The 19,990-nt window shown below is 45.4% G+C and overlaps 1 protein-coding gene across 2 annotated transcripts in view; it reads right to left on the bottom strand.

The window, feature by feature from the left end:
- ACSL1 (acyl-CoA synthetase long chain family member 1) overlaps positions 1–19,990 on the bottom strand; it is a 59,981-nt gene that overhangs the window by 19,875 nt on the left and 20,116 nt on the right. For both annotated transcript variants that reach the window (XM_037526389.2, XM_037526388.2), the window contains exons 3-4: positions 7,559–7,673; positions 3,459–3,523 (exon numbers count right to left, since the gene is read on the bottom strand). In XM_037526389.2, coding sequence (XP_037382286.1) covers positions 3,459–3,523; positions 7,559–7,673 — 180 coding nt within the window. The remainder of the gene's footprint in view (positions 1–3,458; positions 3,524–7,558; positions 7,674–19,990) is intronic.

Genomic DNA, 19,990 nt, shown 5'->3' with positions numbered 1-19,990 from the left:
GTTGTTCACCCCTCTTAGACATTCTGGTGAAATACAGGGTTTTTGCACCAGAACTCACAATTAAGAGACGAGATCACAGGGTTCTGTCTGCAGGGCAAATGAGTCCCTCCAACTGCTGGGGGTACAGATGATTACATGTCAGGGGTTCCTTATATATTTCTACTTTACACTTCAGTTTTATAAAATTATGACAGTAATACAGGAACAGAGAGTTTTAAAAAATATTTTTAAAGAGCAGCAAAGCAGTCCAAACTTGTCATTTGGTATAAACAGAGAAAGTTTTGGAGAGAGTTTTAATAAAATAAGAAGCACTTATCGTTAGGATCTACAATTCCAATCATGAAGATATATTCTTAGGAAATAATTCAGTCTTAAAAGGAGGTTTTAAAAAACTTTATGTAGGCAGGGTATTTCGATAAATCCACCTTTTCTGTTCTCAAAAAAACAGGGAAAAAACTTTATGTAAAAAAAAGATTTATATTTCAAAATTATCTGAAGTCACAAAAAGGGGGGAAAACATCAGTGGCTGGTCGGTTAAGTAAATGATGGAAAATCTGAGAAAGTGCTACATAGCTAATAAATATACAATTATGAGAACCATCAAATTTAGCAGATATCTGCCACAAGGTTAAATAAAACAAACACAAAAATAAGTACAAAAACACACTATTACTGCAACTAAGGAAAAATACATAGGTTCATAAAAATTAGGCAGGACTTACACTGCCCCCACCCCACGCTCTCTCCATTCCTATCCCCTAATTATAGCTAAAAAGAAATTTTTTTATCTTAAAATGTGGAATACTTTGCTTTACTCTCAGTTGATGAACTCGCAAGAGCACCTTTAATTCACACCCAAGCCCAAAGGAAAGAGAACCACACCTACTGCTGCCTCAGAACCCTGTTGGCTCCGGCTCCTAGCACCATACCTTGGCTAGCCTATGGGGGTCAGAGCTGACACTGGTGAGGTGACAGCAAGGAGAGCATTAGCATGCTCGCCACTTGCGTACCCCACAGAAGGTTTCACAGCTTGCTCGCGCTCTCTCTCTCTCTCTCTCTCTCTCTCTCTCTCTCTCTCTCTCTCTCTCTCAAGGGAGGAGAACCTGTAAACAGTCTGCCAGGGTTTGCAGAGCTTCCTTTATACCTCTAGAAAGAGGAGCCGCACCTTTCTACAAAGCCACTCAAAGGGATTCCTAGCTCCCAAAAGGTCAGACTCACGGGCTAATGAATATTAAGATTTAAATGTACAAATCCAGAGTTGGCTTAAGTCCAGCTGTGTATGTCCCCCAGCCTCTGACTGAAATGTAGAGCTCACAGATCAATCACTTGAGTGGTTTTTAATCTGCTTTGAAAAATCCACTCAGGAATGGATGTCTTCTGTCTTCCAGCCAAAGGAGACACCTATTACAGGAATATGTGCTGATGTGTTACTGTAACAGCATGTGGCAGGAATGCATGAGAGCTAATCCAGACAGCACTTGGGGCCTAATCACCATCCTGCCAGGTTCTATGCCCAAGACACATGAAGTGCTTTTACACCACTTGTAACAATAAGGGGTCTTGGAAACTACTGTTTGGAAGGGAAACTAGCAGGCTCTGAGAAGGCAAAGTAAAAACAACGAAATCCCTCTGGTCACCTGCGTGACAGCTCATTGCTCCTACAAGCAAGGTATGAAAAGCTGTTGTGCATCTTTGTTCTTTCTCCAGATATACAGCCAAGCAAGGCCTTTTGCATTTTGTTGATCTGCAGGTGAGGGGAGAGAAGGACACATGTGTTCCTTATTCCTGAGGGTGACACTGTGCTTGCTAACGACAGGCCCCTTCACATGCACAGCCCTGAACACACCAACTACTAAAGGCGCCTTTCCTACAAAACATGGAAGAAGGAAGTTCGTTTGTAGTCATGAATGCACGGGTTACCTGGCCCGAGAGCAGCGAGCTATTTCCTGGACAGCTGCACTGGAAACAAAAGGCGGCAAAGCTCACACTTCCAGCTGTTCCTGCAAGTCCTCAGGGTGCTAGTTGGACCGAGGAGAAGCAGGGCCATCTACAATGTTTGCTTTTTCCTTCTTCCTCAGGTGTAGTCCCCATAGAATTTCCTTTACCAATTCACCTCGCACCATCACCACAGTCTCCTATGCTCCTCCCTCCCTCCTCCCGATCCCTCTCCCTTCCCCTCCCCTGCAGGATGTCTCTGGTTTATTGCAACACTATTTATAATAGGTAAAACCTGGAAACAACCCAAAGGCCCCAAAATAGATGGCTGGACCAGGAAGATGTGGCATATATATGCAACAGAATACTATTCAGCCATCAAAAAGATAAATGAATGCCACTCGCAGCAACATGGATGGAGCTAGAAGGAACTACGCTCAGTGAAATAAGTCAGAAGGAAAAAGAAAAATATCAGATGGTTTCACTTACAGGAGGGCCATCTAGACTTACGTGATGATAACACTGAAAAAGAAAAGCAACGTCTCTCTGCTCTGCTACCTGCCATTCACAAACTGCTCTCTAAACAAGTGGAGCCATGGATCAGCTGAGCTGGCACTACAGGGTGAGAGAGTGAAAAATACCCCTTCTCCCAGCTTCCTTTGCATTTATAAGTGACACAGGTATCTTCCAGGACTTCTGTGCTGCCCTGACGTTAAATGTCACACCAGTCCCAAGTTGGCCAGGATCTGTGTGATACCAGAGGGCACGGCCTCACCTCTGGTCCTGGTTCTGCTGCTAACCAGCTGTGACCCTGGGCAAGTCCCATCCCTTCCTGGGGCATGTTTTCCTCATCTATAAAATGAGAGGGTTACTCTGTATTGGGGTCTCTACATTTTTCTAGTACCCCTCGAGGCAGAGGGGTCTAGAAGGGTCTTCTGTTTCACACACATTTCTAGAATTTTTTCTTAAAAATTATACTGCTCAAAAAAGATTTTTTTAGGTAAGCATAATATGATAGCAACTATATGACACTGTGGAAAAGGCACAACTACAGAGACAATAAAACGATCAGTGGATGCCAGGGTTGGGAGGGGCGGGAGGAGGTGGGAGGGTAAGGTGGAGCACGTGGGACTGTCAGATACTGCAATGGAGAATAAGTAACACGGCATGTGCCAAAAGACACAGGACTGCACAACATGTTGTGAACCCTAATGTAAACCATGGACTTTAGTTAATCATAAGGTATCAATATTCATCCAAAAATTATACTCTACTCCACAATGTGTCCACATTCTAAAATAAAGTGCTTTGTGCCATCAGTTAAATTGTTTAACTTATTTTCCCCAAATCTGTATGTGAATCATCTCCATTTGGATGCAGCATGTTAATCCTAGAATTCTGAACTGGTCCAACATACACACTCTGTAGAAACCTTCCCACTGTAATACTCAATGGCTCCACACATGAAAACTTGTCTTGCACCACCTGCCTGCCTGAGTAGTGCCCAAGAGCAGAAAACCCACCTGCTTGTATGAAAGCCATTCGTAGGGTTTGTCTGGTTTCCGAGAGCCTAAACAAGGGCCGTTATCTAAAAAAGAAAAAAGAAAAAAGGAGGACTTAAACATGCATAAACATTCCTAGATTCTAATTTGTATCCCAATTCAATCCACAACGTGACAGGCAGGTTCTTGCTGGTTCTCAAATTAAAACACAATGGGTTCAGATAGGAAATGGTTCTCTGGGGGTTTTGATCTGAATCTTTATTTGCCTGTTTATTTCTGTTTTGCTTTTTTCAGTGAGGCAGCAGAAGAGGGTAAGGAGTACGGAAAAGACAAACACAATTCAGAGTTTATTGGGGATTCCTCTTCAACACACAAGGAGCCAGCGGCTGCGGACTTCAGCATTTCCAAAGAAATGGAGCACCTTCTAACTCAAAATAAGAAAAGGAAACTAGAAATTGTAAGTGCCCAAATTCTGATGACCCAAGGTATCAAGAATCCCCCAGAATTCTAATTTCACAGGTGAGTTCTTGATTGCAGAGAAACAAACACCAAGAAAAGTAGTAAGATGAGGGGAGGACAGAGGGCATTTATGAAAGCTAAATTCAAGAAACAGCAGGACGCCAGTTTAGGTCCCCAAAAAGCAGAAAGGCAGAAAACCCATTATTAATTATCTACACTAAAGATTAGCACAATAATAAATATAATGCCCAATCATTTATACTTAGAATTATACAAGTTTCTTGGTACAGATGAATCCCAAGCTGACCTTATGCTCAATCAGTATCTCTGAGCACCTATCGGGGCTGGGCTGGTGCAGGAGGGAAAAGCTATGATCAGCTCAAAAAGAAAAAATGAAAAAGCTGCCACAGTTGACCCCCTATACAAGAATGTGTCCAAACCATGAACTCCCTTGGCAGCTGTGTGACAGGCCTGCACAGCAGCTTCTGAGGACAACAGACCTTGGGTGTTTCATCAGCTCCCACCTGACTGGGGCATCTGCATTTCTGTTTTGAGACCCTAATACATCTGGGCTGACCATTCTTGATCTGAGTGTTAGAGGAGGTGTTCAGATTAGGTTTGGGAACCTGGAAGAAGTGGAGGGAAGGGAAAAAATGGCCGTATCTGGGCCCCCCAACTTCACAGAGTCACTCTCCAGACACAGGAAGTGTGATGGGTGTGTAGATTCAAGAGTCAGTCATGGGCGGAGGGGTGCACAAGCCGGACAAAGACCCTCCTTCCCACTGATTCTTGATGCCCTCTAAAGCAGTTCTGACAAAAACAGAAGGAAGCACCAGGAGGGTTGATTCTGACCCTCTTCATTCTCAGGGACTGAAGTAAAAGGATGGAACATGACAAATTCCTTTAAATGGAAAAAAATACATTAGCCATATGAAGTCACGCCATATATTTTATTCTTTAAGAACAGGAATTGGCAAAGTACAGCCAGGGGCCAAGTCAGCCCTGTCATCTGTTGTCATAAATGCAGTTTTATTGGAACACAGCCACATGGGCTCATTTACATATTATCTGAGACCACAGCCAAACAGTTGCAACAGAGACCATATGGCCCAAAAGTCTAAAATATTTACTATCTGGCCCTTTACAGAAAAGTACAGCCTCCAGCTCTCTAACGGTGGAAGTTAACTCCCAGGCTCACTGGGGAACTTAAAAAATTACATTATACCACGGCCCTGCTAACAAAAATTTTGGATACAATTGGACAGGCAAGGAGACTGGGCTTTAGTAATTTTTAAAAGCTCCCCAGGTGACACTAAAGGGCAGCTAGGAATGAGAACCATGTAAAAGATGGAACAATCTTTATAAATGACCGTTTTGTTTTTTAATAATAGGTTTGAAAACTGGCTGACTTTTCCCACTTCCAATAAACTCCTATTATACCTTTCCTGGATGCTGGTGTTTGCTCTCCTATAAAAGCCTAATCTAATGGCATACCAGAACTGGTAAATCTTAGGATAAGAAGCTCCTCCAGAAAGAAAGAAAAGAAAAAAGTGGCCAGCAAAGCAACTCCTGCCGGTCAATACATGCCAAGAAGACAGAATTCATTTTTCTTCACCTCTGAAACACTCAAATAAGAACTTCCTTTCGCAAGCAGAGTGATTCCTCCCAAAACTTACATGACTTAGCTCATCATCAGGAGAGAGTAAGAATTATAATGTGAGTCACCATTCTCCTAGATGAACCTCATCTTCTGCCAGCAACATAAAAAAATGTACATACATTTATACATATGCATGCTTGTGGCAGTGGTAAAGAAGATATCTATCCACATACACACATACGTTATATATAAATACAATATTTTCATGTGGCCATATGTTTAGTTCTACCTTATGGATATTTACCTTCACAGACCAACCCTGTCCCTGACACTGATTCTGAAGAAATTCATAAATTAAAACTTATATTAGTGAATTTGCTTTCCCTTTAAAGTAAGGCTTAATGACTCTATTACAGGAATATGGCGGCACACACACTGAGGTGAGCAATCTGATTGGCCCATCTCAAGTAAAAGCCAATGAGCACTTCCTGAGCACTCAGTAATGCAACATGTGGCTGGGACGGAGAGAGCACACAGCCCCTGCCCGTAAGGAGATTACAGTCTAGTGAGCCTGGGCACAAAGCTAGTCCAAAAGATTTAAATAAGACACCTACTGTGTCAGGGCAGAGAAGAGGGAGGACTGCCAGGTGCCCTGCTCCATGGGCCAGGCTAGTGAGGGGGAATGCCAGATAAATGCCTCTGTTCCCTGTGGGGCTCTGAGAGAATAGGTCCAAGGGGCTCAGGAAGGGGGCAGTGCCCCATACAGAGGTAGGGGATGAAAATGATGGGCCAGAAAGACTGGAAAAGGTGAAATGCAATGAGCTTTGTAAGATCAGTCATACCATACCAAGCACCTGGATGGGAAGGGGAGAAAAGAAGAGGATTTGAGCCTCCCTGGTGGCGTAGGCAGTTGAGCACAGCGCTGTGAAGCTGTCCGCACCCTCTGCAATGCCAATTCGATCCCCGCTGGCCATGGAGCAACCCACGTGGCGTGGCAGACCTCTCCTGTGGCGCCCACTGCTCCCCTCAGCAGTGTATTTCATCGGTCTGCTGTTCTGTTCCCCGCTTTGTCTCTGGTGAATCCTCTCACCCTCCCACACATCTGGCCTGTACCCCAGTTCTTGTATAAATAAAATAAAATTTAAAAAAAAGAAAAGAGGATTTATGATCAGGAAAAAAGTGCATGAAGATGTGGGGATATGAGTGCTGAGGGAGCTGTGGCTTGGCAAGAAGAGCAGTGGGGGGCCTCCCCGGTGGCACAGTGGTTGAGCGCTGGGTTGCGAAGCTGCCCGCAGCCTCTACAGTGCCGGTTCAATCCCCAGCCACCGGGCGAGGGTCCCACATGTCTCGCAGACCTCTCCTGCCGCCCGCTGCTCCCCTCAGCAGTGTATTTCATTATTCTGCCTGCTCTGCTCCCCGCTCTGGCTCTGGTGAATTCTCTCACCCTCCCGCGCTTCTGACTGTACCCAGTGCTTGTATAAATAAATAAATAAATAAAAAGACAATCATTCAGATATGGTCAAAAAAAAAAAAAAGAAGAAGAAGAAGAAGAGCAGTGGGACCTGAGGGGAGCTGGGTGGAGGCCTGGACAGGAGAGGCGGAAAAGAAGGCGGGTCTCACAAGCCACTGTTAGTAATTAAAGATAACCCCAAAAGCGCACATTGCCAAAGTGTCTCTGATGGCACACCGTCTCCTGGGAGTGTCAGTGCTGATTTCTCAAAATATGAGTGTCATGGTCAAGTGAGTTTGAAAAACGTTGGGCTCAATTAAAAGGTCCCTCAAATGCAGGAAATGACAGGCTCCAAAACGGCTCATGTAAATGCGACTCCATAAAACACAGGACATACTGGAGATTTGTTTGACCCCAGAAGCCCTTAGCCACATAACCATGAAGAGAGGCCAGTGGGCTTTGGACTCACTTGAGAGAAGTTACGGGAAGAGACAGGAGACTTGAACAATACTAAGTAGGTAAAAGATTGGAGCAAATAGGCCTTCCTAAAGACTGCTCTTTCTGAGTAAAAGTCATTAAGTATTAATCACACTAATTCAGTGAAATGCTTACTTGACACCAGTATACCCCTCTGGAAACCTTCATACAATGTTCGGACATCATCGTAGTAATACTCAAAGGTCTCGTCACTGGTGAGAATTGCTGACCTCCGCGCACCTCCACTACCCTGTGGAAAAAAGAGAGACGGACACATTAGACGAAAGTAATAAAACACAAGGCCTGTGGGGGCCCTGGGGAGCAGCTGCTCTGTGAGTGTTTGTTGAAGGAATTGCTGTACAGGGGTGGCTGGTGTGCAATTATGCATCACTCACTTGGGAACAAGGGCAGCTTCAGAGAAACAAGGCTACGACCAAAGGCAGCTGGAGGATCCCTGGGGAAAGGGAACACTTGAGGAGAAAAGAAATGAGGTTCACAGACCTATAAGCACAGGTCCTGCCAGACAGGCCAGATTGAGCAGGAGGGACAGGGCCCTGTCCTGTCCGCCACATACAGCCGCCACATACACATGGCGGCTCTCACATGGTGGCAGAGCAGCACAGGGGGAGCGTCTTGTGTCCACTCCTGTGCAAACAGCATGCCATTTGGTTTGACTTCCATGCTATTCTCTCTATTCTTTTTGAAATTATCTCCACTGCTTTATCTCTTTGCCAATTGCAGTGGAATCGAGCTGTTACGTCAGCTTCCCATACAGCATCTAATCCTTACAATTATTGGCTACAAAATGTGTGGATGTCATAGACACACCCTCACAAGTGCAGTTTGCAGCACTTAGAGGGATGTGGAATCACAAGGCACCCAGCAGCCTTCACCTGGGGCTCAGGGAGCACAGCTGCTATGTGAAGGTGCTTTCCTGTCAGGAAGATGACTCAGTGCCCAGCTTCCCGGGGCCACAGACGTCTCCTTAGAGGTTCTTGTCTCAACCTGTGAGCTTCCAGGGCTGCAGAGATACTGCAAGGGGTCCAGGGGATTCTTCACATTTGCAAAGGAAAGTGTTCCCCTTTCTTGGGGGAAATTAAACAATGATACAAGGGCTTTTGGTGCCACAAGAAAGGCCTGTCCACAGGTGGGAGACAGCATTTGTGGCTTGAAGTTTTGAGGGAGAAAACAGGAAAGCTTCTGTGGAGAAGGGGCGAAGGGCTGGGTCTGAGAGAGTGGAGGACAGCGTGGGCGGCAAAGCTGCTGGGGGAATGTGTTCCAGCGGATTCCTTTGGTAAGATGGGACTGCCAGGTAAGTTTCGATGGAGTCTTTTTCTTGTGTTTCAATGCTTAATTAGGATTCCTCGCTCCACCTGCCACAGGCTCTTTCCTTCCTCCCCCTACATTATCATTGCTTAGTTTAAAATGTTCAATAGTGCAGAAGTATTGTCAGGGAGTCGCAGGGGGACTGACAAGCCTTATGAACACTTTGGTGAGTTTCTAGACTTTCCCCCCCCCATGCTTACATATCTTTATACATGCTTTCAATAGCTACAATATGCTGGGGATATGTGTTTAACTCTTGATCTAAAACTGCTGATTGTTTCCTGGAGTATGCGTCACTCAGTCATCTATTCTAGTCACCACACAGTCTTCTCTGTCCTGGCAGAAGCTTTCTAATACCTGAAGTCATGATTCTAAACATAACTACCAGCTACAACAGCCTACAACTTTATAAGGCAGTTTTTTTGTGTACATTTAATGATGGGAAACCTTGTCACTTTAGACTCATGCATTGTTATTACTTGAAGTGCTGAGTCTTCTCTCTTTTCAGTAACATGGGGGAAGCCCGGGGTGTAGTTCCAAAGTAATTTTTGGAGAAACAAGAAATTTCCTGTAAAGTAAGGATGTGTAGACTCTAACTCAGGCACTCTGTAACATGTTCTAACTCTAACACCAGTCCTTCTCGGCCTATAATTTTACTCTAACAAATATTCAAAATGAAAATGCAAAAGCAGTTTTGTGGCTTTATAGTAAGCATCAGATTTCAAGCCAAGAAGTCACCAAAAAGACCCAGGTTCATCATGGCTCAGGGAAGAAGAGAAAGGCAAGGAGATAGAAGGAGTGAAAAAGCTGCGAAAGTAAGAGGTGTGTCTGGTGAAGAGGAGGCTCTGCTGCAGTTGCTGCCTGCAGTGGCCGGACCCACTTGCCTGTCAGCACGTCACAGGTGCAGGCAGCCTAGGGCATCCTTGCAACAGTCAGGTAGGGATAATGGTGCCTCTCCATCTCTCTTTGTACTCATTCACTCTTGGTAATACTCAGGCTACCCCTGCAAAGGTGATACCCCCTCCCCAGTTTCCACTGCTGTCAATGGGGCAGGTGTAAATCCAGTGAATCCCCTGTGGAGCTTGTTCTGAAGGGGCCTGAATGTTATCTTTCCATGACCCAAGGGACTCAGGGAGCACTCACTAAGCAGAAAAACCCAAAGGAAGTCACAGTAGACAGACAGGAAGTAGGCCTGGAATCTCAGAAGCAGGGTTCACCCTAGAACTAAGGGCTGAAAAAGGACTGTCTGGAGAGTAGCTGGCCCAAATAAGGAAAGCAAATTAGCCAGTACCATGCCAGACATGCTGAGTTGGAAACTCTGTGGACAGGGGCGGTCGGGGTGGGAGCAGCCAGCCATCTCGGTTTCTGCAAGCCCTTCAGGGATGCTAGTGCACAGGGAAGTGGCAAAGACTGGGATAAGTCTTTAGAAAGAAGTCTATGAGTGTGAGCCCCACACAGAATAGGATGGAGTGGGGATGGTGCTCCAGAGAAATCAACTACAGTAAGTCCTAGAATAACATCATTTTAGCCAATATCATTTATTATAATGTTGATAAATTAAAAAATCACCTCTCCGAGGGGGTGTATGGACACCCCATATCCTGTCCAGGGTTGGTTCCCCCTTTATACCCTGAGCTGCTGAGAACCCTGAACTGCATATGTGTGTTGGAAAATGAATGAATGGCTGAACACCAATGATTGCTAATATTTAATGTATGTGGGTCTTCATTTAGAAGGCTGGTGATTTGTGACCATGGGGACTTAACTCTTGTATTTATCAATTAGCCTGTGGTAACACTGGTTTTGTTTGATGTCATTTCACTTAAAACTGCAGTTTCCAAGAACCTAGTGATGACATTAAGTGAGGACATCCTGTGTGTGGGCCTGGATTAGGGCCTCGGCAAGTGGGAATGAGGAGACTGGCGATGACAGAAGCACTGCAGTGCTAATGAATGGAATTAGGCAACTCACGGGGTATAGAAGAAAAGAAGGGGCTGAGTCAGAGGGCTGACCAGACAGAGCTTCCGTTTTATCAAAAAGAGAAGAAAGAGGAGACTCGAGAAAGACATTAAGCCTCTCACTGGCTATGTGGTGACCATGTCCCTCCAAGAAAGGACGTCATCTTTCTCAATTTCTGTTGTGAGAATCACCACTCTAGAGTATAATGTTATAACAAGTTTTGGCAAGGTAATTCTTGGGTCAGATTAATTTTTGGTGCTATACAATCTTCAGGACTTTGAGAAGCATGGAGGTAAAACAACCAAGTGAAAGATGTTAATTATATCCCAAAGAAAGCCATCATCTTGACAAAGTGACCCGAGGACAAGATGTTTATTATTATTATAATTAGCAATTAGAATAATTAGCAAAAATTTGAAGATGAAATAGTGAATGAGTTCTATGCCAAAAAGGCACACTAATTTAAGGCATAGGTAAAACTGGGTAAAAGGTCACATTGCACTTATTTGGAAGTCACACTCCATAAATTTAAGGAATGAAGTTATGGGGGCAGGGCACTAAGCAACAAAATTTGTTCTTGGAAATCTGTTGCTTCATGAAATGATCACAAGTTCCCCTAAAGAACCATCATTTCTGATGTGCATACATGATATCATTATTCTGTCAATACTGGGTGTTAGCAACCTCAGATATCCCTCTGAAGCCTGGTAAGGATTTCGTGCTGAAGCCTGCTAAGGATTTCATGTAACCACTGGAGCTCAAGATGTCTACAGGTGATACAAAATCGAGCCATTTCACAAGGAGAGGATTTAGTAAGTGGGTTAGTCAAGTATATGTGGCTAATTCTAGCAACACCAATTTCAATGAAAAAGTACATAAATTTGGCCTGCTGACATAACCTACGATTGGGGGCGGAGGTGGGAGCTTCTGCTGTGCTCAAGAAACAGGTAGTGTGAAGCTGGCACCTCCCCATCACTGTGCAAGAAATCAGTCATTAAGGTTATGAGTCAGGAAGGGCGATGGGCATTTTTATCTCTTTGGTTAGAGACTTCTTTAATGTGGTTAGTTTTCTTGGTCTAAAAAAAATAAAGGATTGTGAGTCAAACACATTACAGTCAAATCAGTGGTCACAAATATATTCTGCAACATCTATAGAAGCCAAGGTTTCTCTTGAAGTCATTCTCCCTATGAGGGCTGAATTAGGAAATAAAAGTTCAAGCTCCCTTTGGGGGCAGTGAGGGCAGGACAAGGGTCAACATGTGCCTCATCAGTGATTCCCAAGACTAGACCTCTTGGCCGTATTTGCCAAAAAGGAACATGTGAAGGTGAGGAACAGTTTGTGCCACCCCTGTATTAACTTACATGCAAAAGCAAATGACGTCTTTGAGGATTTCTCTAGGGGATACAGAGGTCAAAGCTTTATCAATGGTGGATCATTCGGCCCAATGTATAAAATGGGTATCTCTGACCATAACAGTCAAACACCCACTGTGTTACTATCGCTTATTGCCTCCAAGGAGAAGAATGGGGGAGTGGAGGGGCGGCAGGAAGAGGGAGGGAGACAAGAGTGAAAGGAAGGAGAAGCAAGTAACTTCTAAAAAGACTGTTGCTGGATTTTGATGTTAAATCCATCTGTAGGGACGAAAACAGCACATGAAACCACAGTCCTGGGGGTTAAACATGACGTGACTTTTTGTTTATTCTAGTACCTTCCATGTAAAATATACTTCTTTGAGCATTTACATATTACATGCATCTTATCCTGCCCAGACCACCTGTAGGGTAAAGAAAATATCAGGCTTTTCTGCCCTTCCGCCATCAGGATAGATGATGGATCCTTGTCCTGAATGCATGCCTGATGGCGGGCACCTGGAGTAGGGTGTGGGCATAGGTAGATGGGATTCAGCTGAGCTAAGACTGTGCTTTTAAGGGCGGCGTCACGGGGGGGACGCCAGCAGCCCCAGCCAGCAGCAGCAGAACCTGAAGGAGAAGCCGAAGCAGAAGCAGAGAACGCCAGAGAGCCCAGATAGAGTGAAGACTTGCTGGGGGCTGGGAGGCCTGCCAGCCTCCCAGCCCCCCAGCCAGCACCCCTGCCTGCCATATGCCTGGTGAACCCCAAATAAAAAACCTGCAAAACTACTGAGGACTCTGACTCCTCCTTTACCCGGTCTGCATGGGATCAGAAAACCTGCCTTGTGCCCAGTCCTGCCCCTACAATTGGCGTAGTCGGCAGGATCCATGCAGACAGGTATTGGAGCCCTCCGAAGACCTGGAGGGACTAAGGAGTAAAAGACTGCCTGTGACGACGCTGGAGGCACCATGGCGGTATAGAAGATGGATACGTCCACGAGCTACAGGATGAGACCTGGCGTGAAGGAGACGCCCGAAAGGACCAGCCAACGACACCAGAAAGGACCTGCCAACGACACCGGAAAGGACCAGCCAATGACCCCTGAGGCAGCAGGCCGTTGCTGAAGCAGGGAGAGGCCAATGGACTTGAACTGATGGACTTGGACTGATAGACTGATGAACTGATAAACTTGGACTGACAATCCCGCCAGAAGGCGGAGGACCTTGGCAGGTTATGTTTTTTTTTTTTTTTTTTTTTGAGAATCTGGGGGTGGCCAGTGGGCCTTGATGGCCAAAAGCAGCCTGTTATGCCCAGCAGCCAGGTGGAGGAGAAAAGCCAACTAAGGCAGCAAAAGCTGGTACTGATGCTAAGTTGAGAAGCCCTAAGTGGCTGTTAAGCAGCCTGGGTATGCTGAAGCCCTGTGAGTCTCGTAAAATCACCTGTGGGTGATGCCCTGCTCATTCTTGAGTGAGGGTGAGGAGCTGAGGAACCCGTCCTTGGGGGATGGGTGGGGAACGTGGCTTGGGGTGGAGCCCAAGCCGAATGCAGAGTTTGTATCCCCGACCCATGTGCTTGTGCAGTGGGTTGGCTTGAGTGCAGGGGTCTGCGAGTCGCATGGGTGGCCATGAAGGCCGAGTGTTGGAGCGACTGCAGACAGAAACCCTGAGGATTGGCGATTACCCCCAACAGAATAAAATTGCCAATCCCAGAGCGAGTGCATCCTGGGGGTGGATGCTGTGTGTGCCTTGTAGCCGAGACTACAGCCAGAGAAGGCCAGGAAGCCTGACGGCTCCTGGTGTGTTATAGTAGATGCTGTGAGTGATTCCCCTCCCTCGTATGAGCAGTGCCTTCGGCAGCAGATTTGGTGGCTTATCTGCTGGTACCAATAATTGTCTTTTGCACTAGGTTGGTGCCCTGCCTGGACTTATTTGTGTTCTGTTGTATTTTGTTATATTGTATTTTGTTATATTTGATGTATTTGCTTTTGTGGGCCATGGCTGCATTGTTTGTTTGTTTAGAAAATTGTATATGTATGTATAGACTGTATGGCAGAAAACCCTGAGGGGGTGGACTGTAGGGTAAAGAAAATATCAGGCTTTTCTGCCCTTCCGCCATCAGGATAGATGATGGATCCTTGTCCTGAATGCATGCCTGATGGCGGGCACCTGGAGTAGGGTGTGGGCATAGGTAGATGGGATTCAGCTGAGCTAAGACTGTGCTTTTAAGGGCGGCGTCACGGGGGGGACGCCAGCAGCCCCAGCCAGCAGCAGCAGAACCTGAAGGAGAAGCCGAAGCAGAAGCAGAGAACGCCAGAGAGCCCAGATAGAGTGAAGACTTGCTGGGGGCTGGGAGGCCTGCCAGCCTCCCAGCCCCCCAGCCAGCACCCCTGCCTGCCATATGCCTGGTGAACCCCAAATAAAAAACCTGCAAAACTACTGAGGACTCTGACTCCTCCTTTACCCGGTCTGCATGGGATCAGAAAACCTGCCTTGTGCCCAGTCCTGCCCCTACACCACCTCATTTGCTTTTTTTAATAAACAGGCACAGAACTACTTCCCCATCCAGTGACCTCATGAGAGCCCCCTAAGGTCATCCATTCTCCTCTCAGCTACACTAGACCTTGGAGATGTCAAACGAGGACCTTTGAAAGTCAGCCAATAGGTGACCTTCCCAATTACAGTTGCTGAATGATAATGAACAGACCCTCCCATTAAGTTGAACTATAAATGTCACAGGGTGACTGTGAATGTGGGTTCACTGCTCATGCTCACAGTTTAACTAGCTGTCACTAGTTAACTTCCCAAAATCCTCTACACCCGAGTGAGCAAAGGAAGGGCAGAACCGTCAGAGTAAAAATGAGCGCTGGTTTTGTCAGCTGAGGTGAGTATTTGTGAGCACCTGCTGGCGGGTGAGAACACAGGTGGAGGGGGAGATTTGCACTTCTCGATCCCACATCTAACCAGTGGGGCTGAGCTTCAACCCCAGTTCAGAGGGACATCTGGGTATGTTTAGAGATTTGCTTTGGGGTCCATCAGCAGGTTCAGACTTGCCCCCACACTGGTCTTCCTCATCTTTAGGGCGACAGGGCCAGAGCAGGTGCCAGCTGGGTTTTTTGGTTCTTCAGCACTTTCCTCTCCCCTTGTTCATTCTCCAGAGTTCAACTTCCTGAACTGCCCACTACCCCCAAGGGGAGGATTTGCTGAAGGGCTGGGAGGAGGCCAACACATTTTCATCTCACCACTGGAAACCAGCAGCCAACCACAGACAGGGAAACAGCATCCTCCCACCTCAGTGAAAGAGAGGAAAGTTGAGTCACCACACCCAAATGCCCACAAACACACAGATCCAGCAAACCCGACTGCTACAGCATCTCTACACTTAGGAAATGTCAGGCATCTGCTTCACTTTGGACTAGTCTGAAGGGACCCAGTCTCTGCACCCTACCCTTTCGGGCATGAGTGTGGAGTGGGGCTTTATGTCGCTAGAGGAGAAAGGCCTCTGGGGGTCATTTTTCATTCGGTACAGGTTGACCCTGTTTGAGGGAGGCTATTTTTAAACTTAAATAAATAGTCCAGCACATATTTCTGTCATCTTTATGTACACATGTTCCCTGCCTAATGAAGCCTGTGAAAAGTGGCATCATTTCTACAAAATCAAACTGTGTATTCAGACCTGCTTTACTGCTTTCCTAAAGGGCAAACATGGGTGTTTACTTCCTGATTAAAGTGAAATTGAAAATAAAATGTTTTTTCTTTTTTAAAAAAATAGATTTTATTTATTTATTGTTGTATATAACTGGGGTGTGGACTAGAGGTGTGGGGGAGAGGGGGGGAGAGGATTCACCAGAGAAAGAGTGGGGAGCAGAACAGGATGATTTACTGAAATACACTGCTGAGGGGAGCAGTGGGTGAGACAGGAGAGGTCTGCTGGGCCATATGTGGGTTAGCTCCCTAGCCGGGGATCGAACTCAGGCTGTACTGGTGATAGCACTGAGACTTAACCCCTAGGCCACCAGGGAGGCCCTCTAAAATGTTTTTTTTTTTTTTTCCCCCTAAAGCAATCACTTTTCATTCTTGGAATTTCTCAAGGCAGTCACTTAATACTTCTGTGACTTGGTCATGGCACGAAGGTCAGAAACTCTGCTTTCGGTCCCAGGGAGAGCCAGCCCTCACCTGGCAAAGCATCTTACTCAGGGGTCACTGCTCCTGTCACCTGCGCTGACACTGCTACCACCTCATTCAAGTCACTAGTCACTTCAAGTCAGCAGACATGTGTAACCACAGAGAGAACTCAAGTAAGTTTAATATGATGTGAGTTTAGCAACAAAAATTAAGTTCACAAGGGTTTTCAAGGCTTGTTACCAGGAAGCCCTTTAAGTTTTAGGAAAGGTGCTGAAGCTACCTAAAGGAATGAAGATGCTCATTTTCACACACTGCTAGAATAACATTTCTAAACAAAAGCATCCTCTCCGTCTGCTCCTCCCACCCCGACCTCCCCAACTGCTAGGACTGCTTACTGAAAATGCCCTCAAATGCCATCACACTTTTCAGGAAAGCAAGTGACATGGCAGCAAAGTTGCTAGGGGCAGGGTTGCCAACCTTTGTCCACATCTTTATTTGACCATACACACAATTATTCTGCAATCAGAAACAAGAGTGGCCAGGCAGTGGGGAACAGTGGTCAAGGACCCACAAGTACACATGGTAAGTAAATGAAAGATAACGCCTAAAAACAGCCAAAATTCACACAAGGATTACAGACAGCAATGAGGTCCGAGTATCCAAGCAGGAGATTCTTCCATAGTCTCACATGGACTGTTCTGATGTTTCCCAGGGTTATATTCATATGTATGTTTATTGCTGTGTTTATAAATGCTGGCAGAAACAACCAGACTCCTAATATTTCTCCCCTCCCCTTAGTGTTCACCGGCTACCGCACCTGTTCAAATGCCCACTCTTACAGGTGGTCCTGCCATTCTCCCTACTGACCCAGCAGGCCCAAGTCGGTGCTGTGACCTGCTCTTCTTGGACAACTCCCACAGCTCTGCGCTAGCAGCTTCCTCGTCTTACCTTTCCTTTTTCCTCCTCCTATTCCATCACTACCTCCAAATACATTTGCTCACATGTCCATTCCAAAAAAGCTTGCTCCTGGGTTTAGAGGCCATAGCCACTAACTCTCCCAGTTTATCTAGAAGATACAATCTTTCCTTGTTATTCATGTCTGTGTTTATCACCCCTGCCAAAGAACCTGGCTTATATTACTACTTTCAACAACTGTAATGAAGATAGCATAGCAGAGTTCTAGATCTTCCATTCATCGTATGATATAACTTCACCTCTTTGGACTCAGTTTTCTTGTGTATAAAATGTGAAGGTTAAAAGAGAAGACCTTCCAGGGAGAAGAAAATGAACTTTTATGGAACACTCACTATGGCCAACCAGACACCCCGCATGCATATATCTACACAGTCCTCTTAACAACACAGAGGGAGGCCATACTGTCTCTTCTGTTTTCCAGGTCAGGAAGCTGAACGTCAGGAAAGTCTGCTGAACTTGCCCAAAGCTGCCTGGTCTAAGCAGAGAAGTCAGCCCAGCCTCTGGCATGTCTCTTGGCCTCTGTGGTCCCTCTCGGTGCCAGCATGCTCTACTTTTTCCCTTCACTGCACCTACCAAGGTCTGGGCCCCGCCCAAATCCAAAGGGTCTCAAGTCACACCAGTGAAGGTCACCTTCTCCAGGGGGACATGGGATCTTAACCTCAGAGGAAAGAAAAGGCAAGCTAAAATCAGACACCCTGCTACTCATTCATTGAAAGACATCACACACACACACACACACACACACACACACACACACTCACATGCGCCCCATCCACTTCTCAAAGTTATGGGGCAACAGCAGAAAGACCTGTTTCAGGCTGGGAGCAGGAACTGCAGACAAGGGAACATAGCTCTCTAAATAGGGTCTTGCTCAAACCAGGCTTTTTAAATGTAAGAAAGACCTTTCGGCTTCTATCCCCAACTTCAGCATCCCTGTCCCACCCCATCGCTTATGCCTTGATGGCCTTTTCAGCCATAGGTCTTTACCTTCCTGATTTTAGAAGCTGTAACTTATAAAGAACCTTGATGCTTCGGTTTTTGTTTTTGTTTTTGTTTTAAAGAGAGTAGCTGGGAAGTTGCTGTGTGGGTAGTGATGTAGCCGAACCCCAAGTGCAGACTACTCTCATTTTAACATCCACGTACAGCTGTGGGATGAAGGGGGTGAGCGTGTATATAAAATGGGAGGGAATATGGTGGGGGATGGACAAAGAGCGCTTGCTTGTTTTCAAAGTAGGGAAAAAGCAACATCATTTTATTCTGGTGACCAGACCCTACAACAGTGCAAGATATACAGGGTCTTGATTAAATCTTAATGAATTAAGTTCCTCTTTCTATACAAGCTCACATGATGATGCTAGCTGTATAAAAGCATCTATAAGTACTAAGCATCATAACTACAAAGTTAATCTTAAATTCAATAGTTTAGGTTCTTTTTTAGAATTGCAAAGCAAATTAAGTGTCTATTCCTCAGACTGACAAATTCTCAAAATCAGAGCTCTATCTATTTTGACAAGCAAAGAGAAAAATCAGCAAACTCATTCACCAGGCAGTGAAATTACAAATTTTAGTTTTCCTTTTGCTTATCTGTAATTTTAAATTGTTCTACAAAGAAATTTTATGATTTTTTTAATAAGGTTCAATGACTTTATGCTAAATTGGAACTTCAAAATCTCACTGTAAGTACGTCTACAATTTCTTATACAATGAGAATCAGGCTTTTTAAATGTACAGTCACTGCTAAGATATAAATATCTTAAATCTGCGCTTGCCAAGTCCCCTGTTCAGAGCAATGGAAACTGCTAACATGAGCTATCAGGCCCTCTGGCAGAAGAGAAGCAAAGCCCAACACCTCAAATGTATAAAAAATTAAACTACTCATTATTGGTATGTGATTAGCTGAGGGAAAATACTGTCATTACCTTCTAATATAAAGCCAACTTTCCTTAGCAGTAGTTCTATTTTCACATTTTGACATGAATTTGACTGACGTATCTTTTTATATTTTAAGAGTTTCACGTTAGTGGACCCAAGCACTACGACCCTCTACACAGCATGCAGAGACGGGCCCACTCTCCTCCCTGCGACCATCAGTCTGAGAAGGGAAAGGCCTTTAACCTCTGCATCTAAAAGCAGTAAATAAAGTGATTCTCTCACCACATTCTTCTTTTATATATGTTGAAATGCTGAAAATTAATTCTTGCTTTGTAGGGGCAAACAGAAGCTACAAAGCCTAGAGTAGGTGATGAGATCAAATACCAGGAGAATTGGGCTTCTTCATATTTCAACCTTGAAAAGGTTTTTCAGAGACCCTGACAAGAGATTCAGAAGGAAAAGGAGGCAGGGGCACTGAAAAGGCATCTCTTGAAAGGGGTCTTTGAATTTCCCAAGATGAAGCCCTACTTAGGGAATATACGCTGTGGCTTAATTTTCATGACAGCATGACCTTTAGTAAGCCCAAGTGATAGACAACAGTGGCGTGCAACAGCTTAGCCTCAGGTGCCTCTTGAATGTCGCTATTTCTTCGTGTCCTATGCTGAGATCTGCAGCCAAGTTCCTAGTCTAGCTTTATCCTATTTGAACTCCCAGAGTCCCCTTCAACAGCTAGGGGATGTCTTCTAATATCAGATGTACCACAAGTAGAAATCTTCTTTCTGTAACATTTGCTTGACACCCTCCTTTCTTCTGGAATATGAGCCCTGTGAGAGTAGAAACCAGTGCCTGTCCTTATTCCTTTGTGGAATCCTCTGGGCCTACTGCAGAGCCTAGCACAGGGCAAAAGCCCCATGTGGTTTCTGGAATAAGCCTGGGGTCCAGTAGATAGATAGCCAACCAACA

Source organism: Talpa occidentalis, unplaced genomic scaffold (assembly GCF_014898055.3).
Source record: "Talpa occidentalis isolate TD23 unplaced genomic scaffold, MPIMG_talOcc4v2.1 talOcc4.4, whole genome shotgun sequence".
NCBI lineage: Eukaryota > Metazoa > Chordata > Mammalia > Eulipotyphla > Talpidae > Talpa > Talpa occidentalis.
Note: the sequence above shows the minus strand (reverse complement) of the source record. Positions and strands in the feature narration are given on the sequence as shown.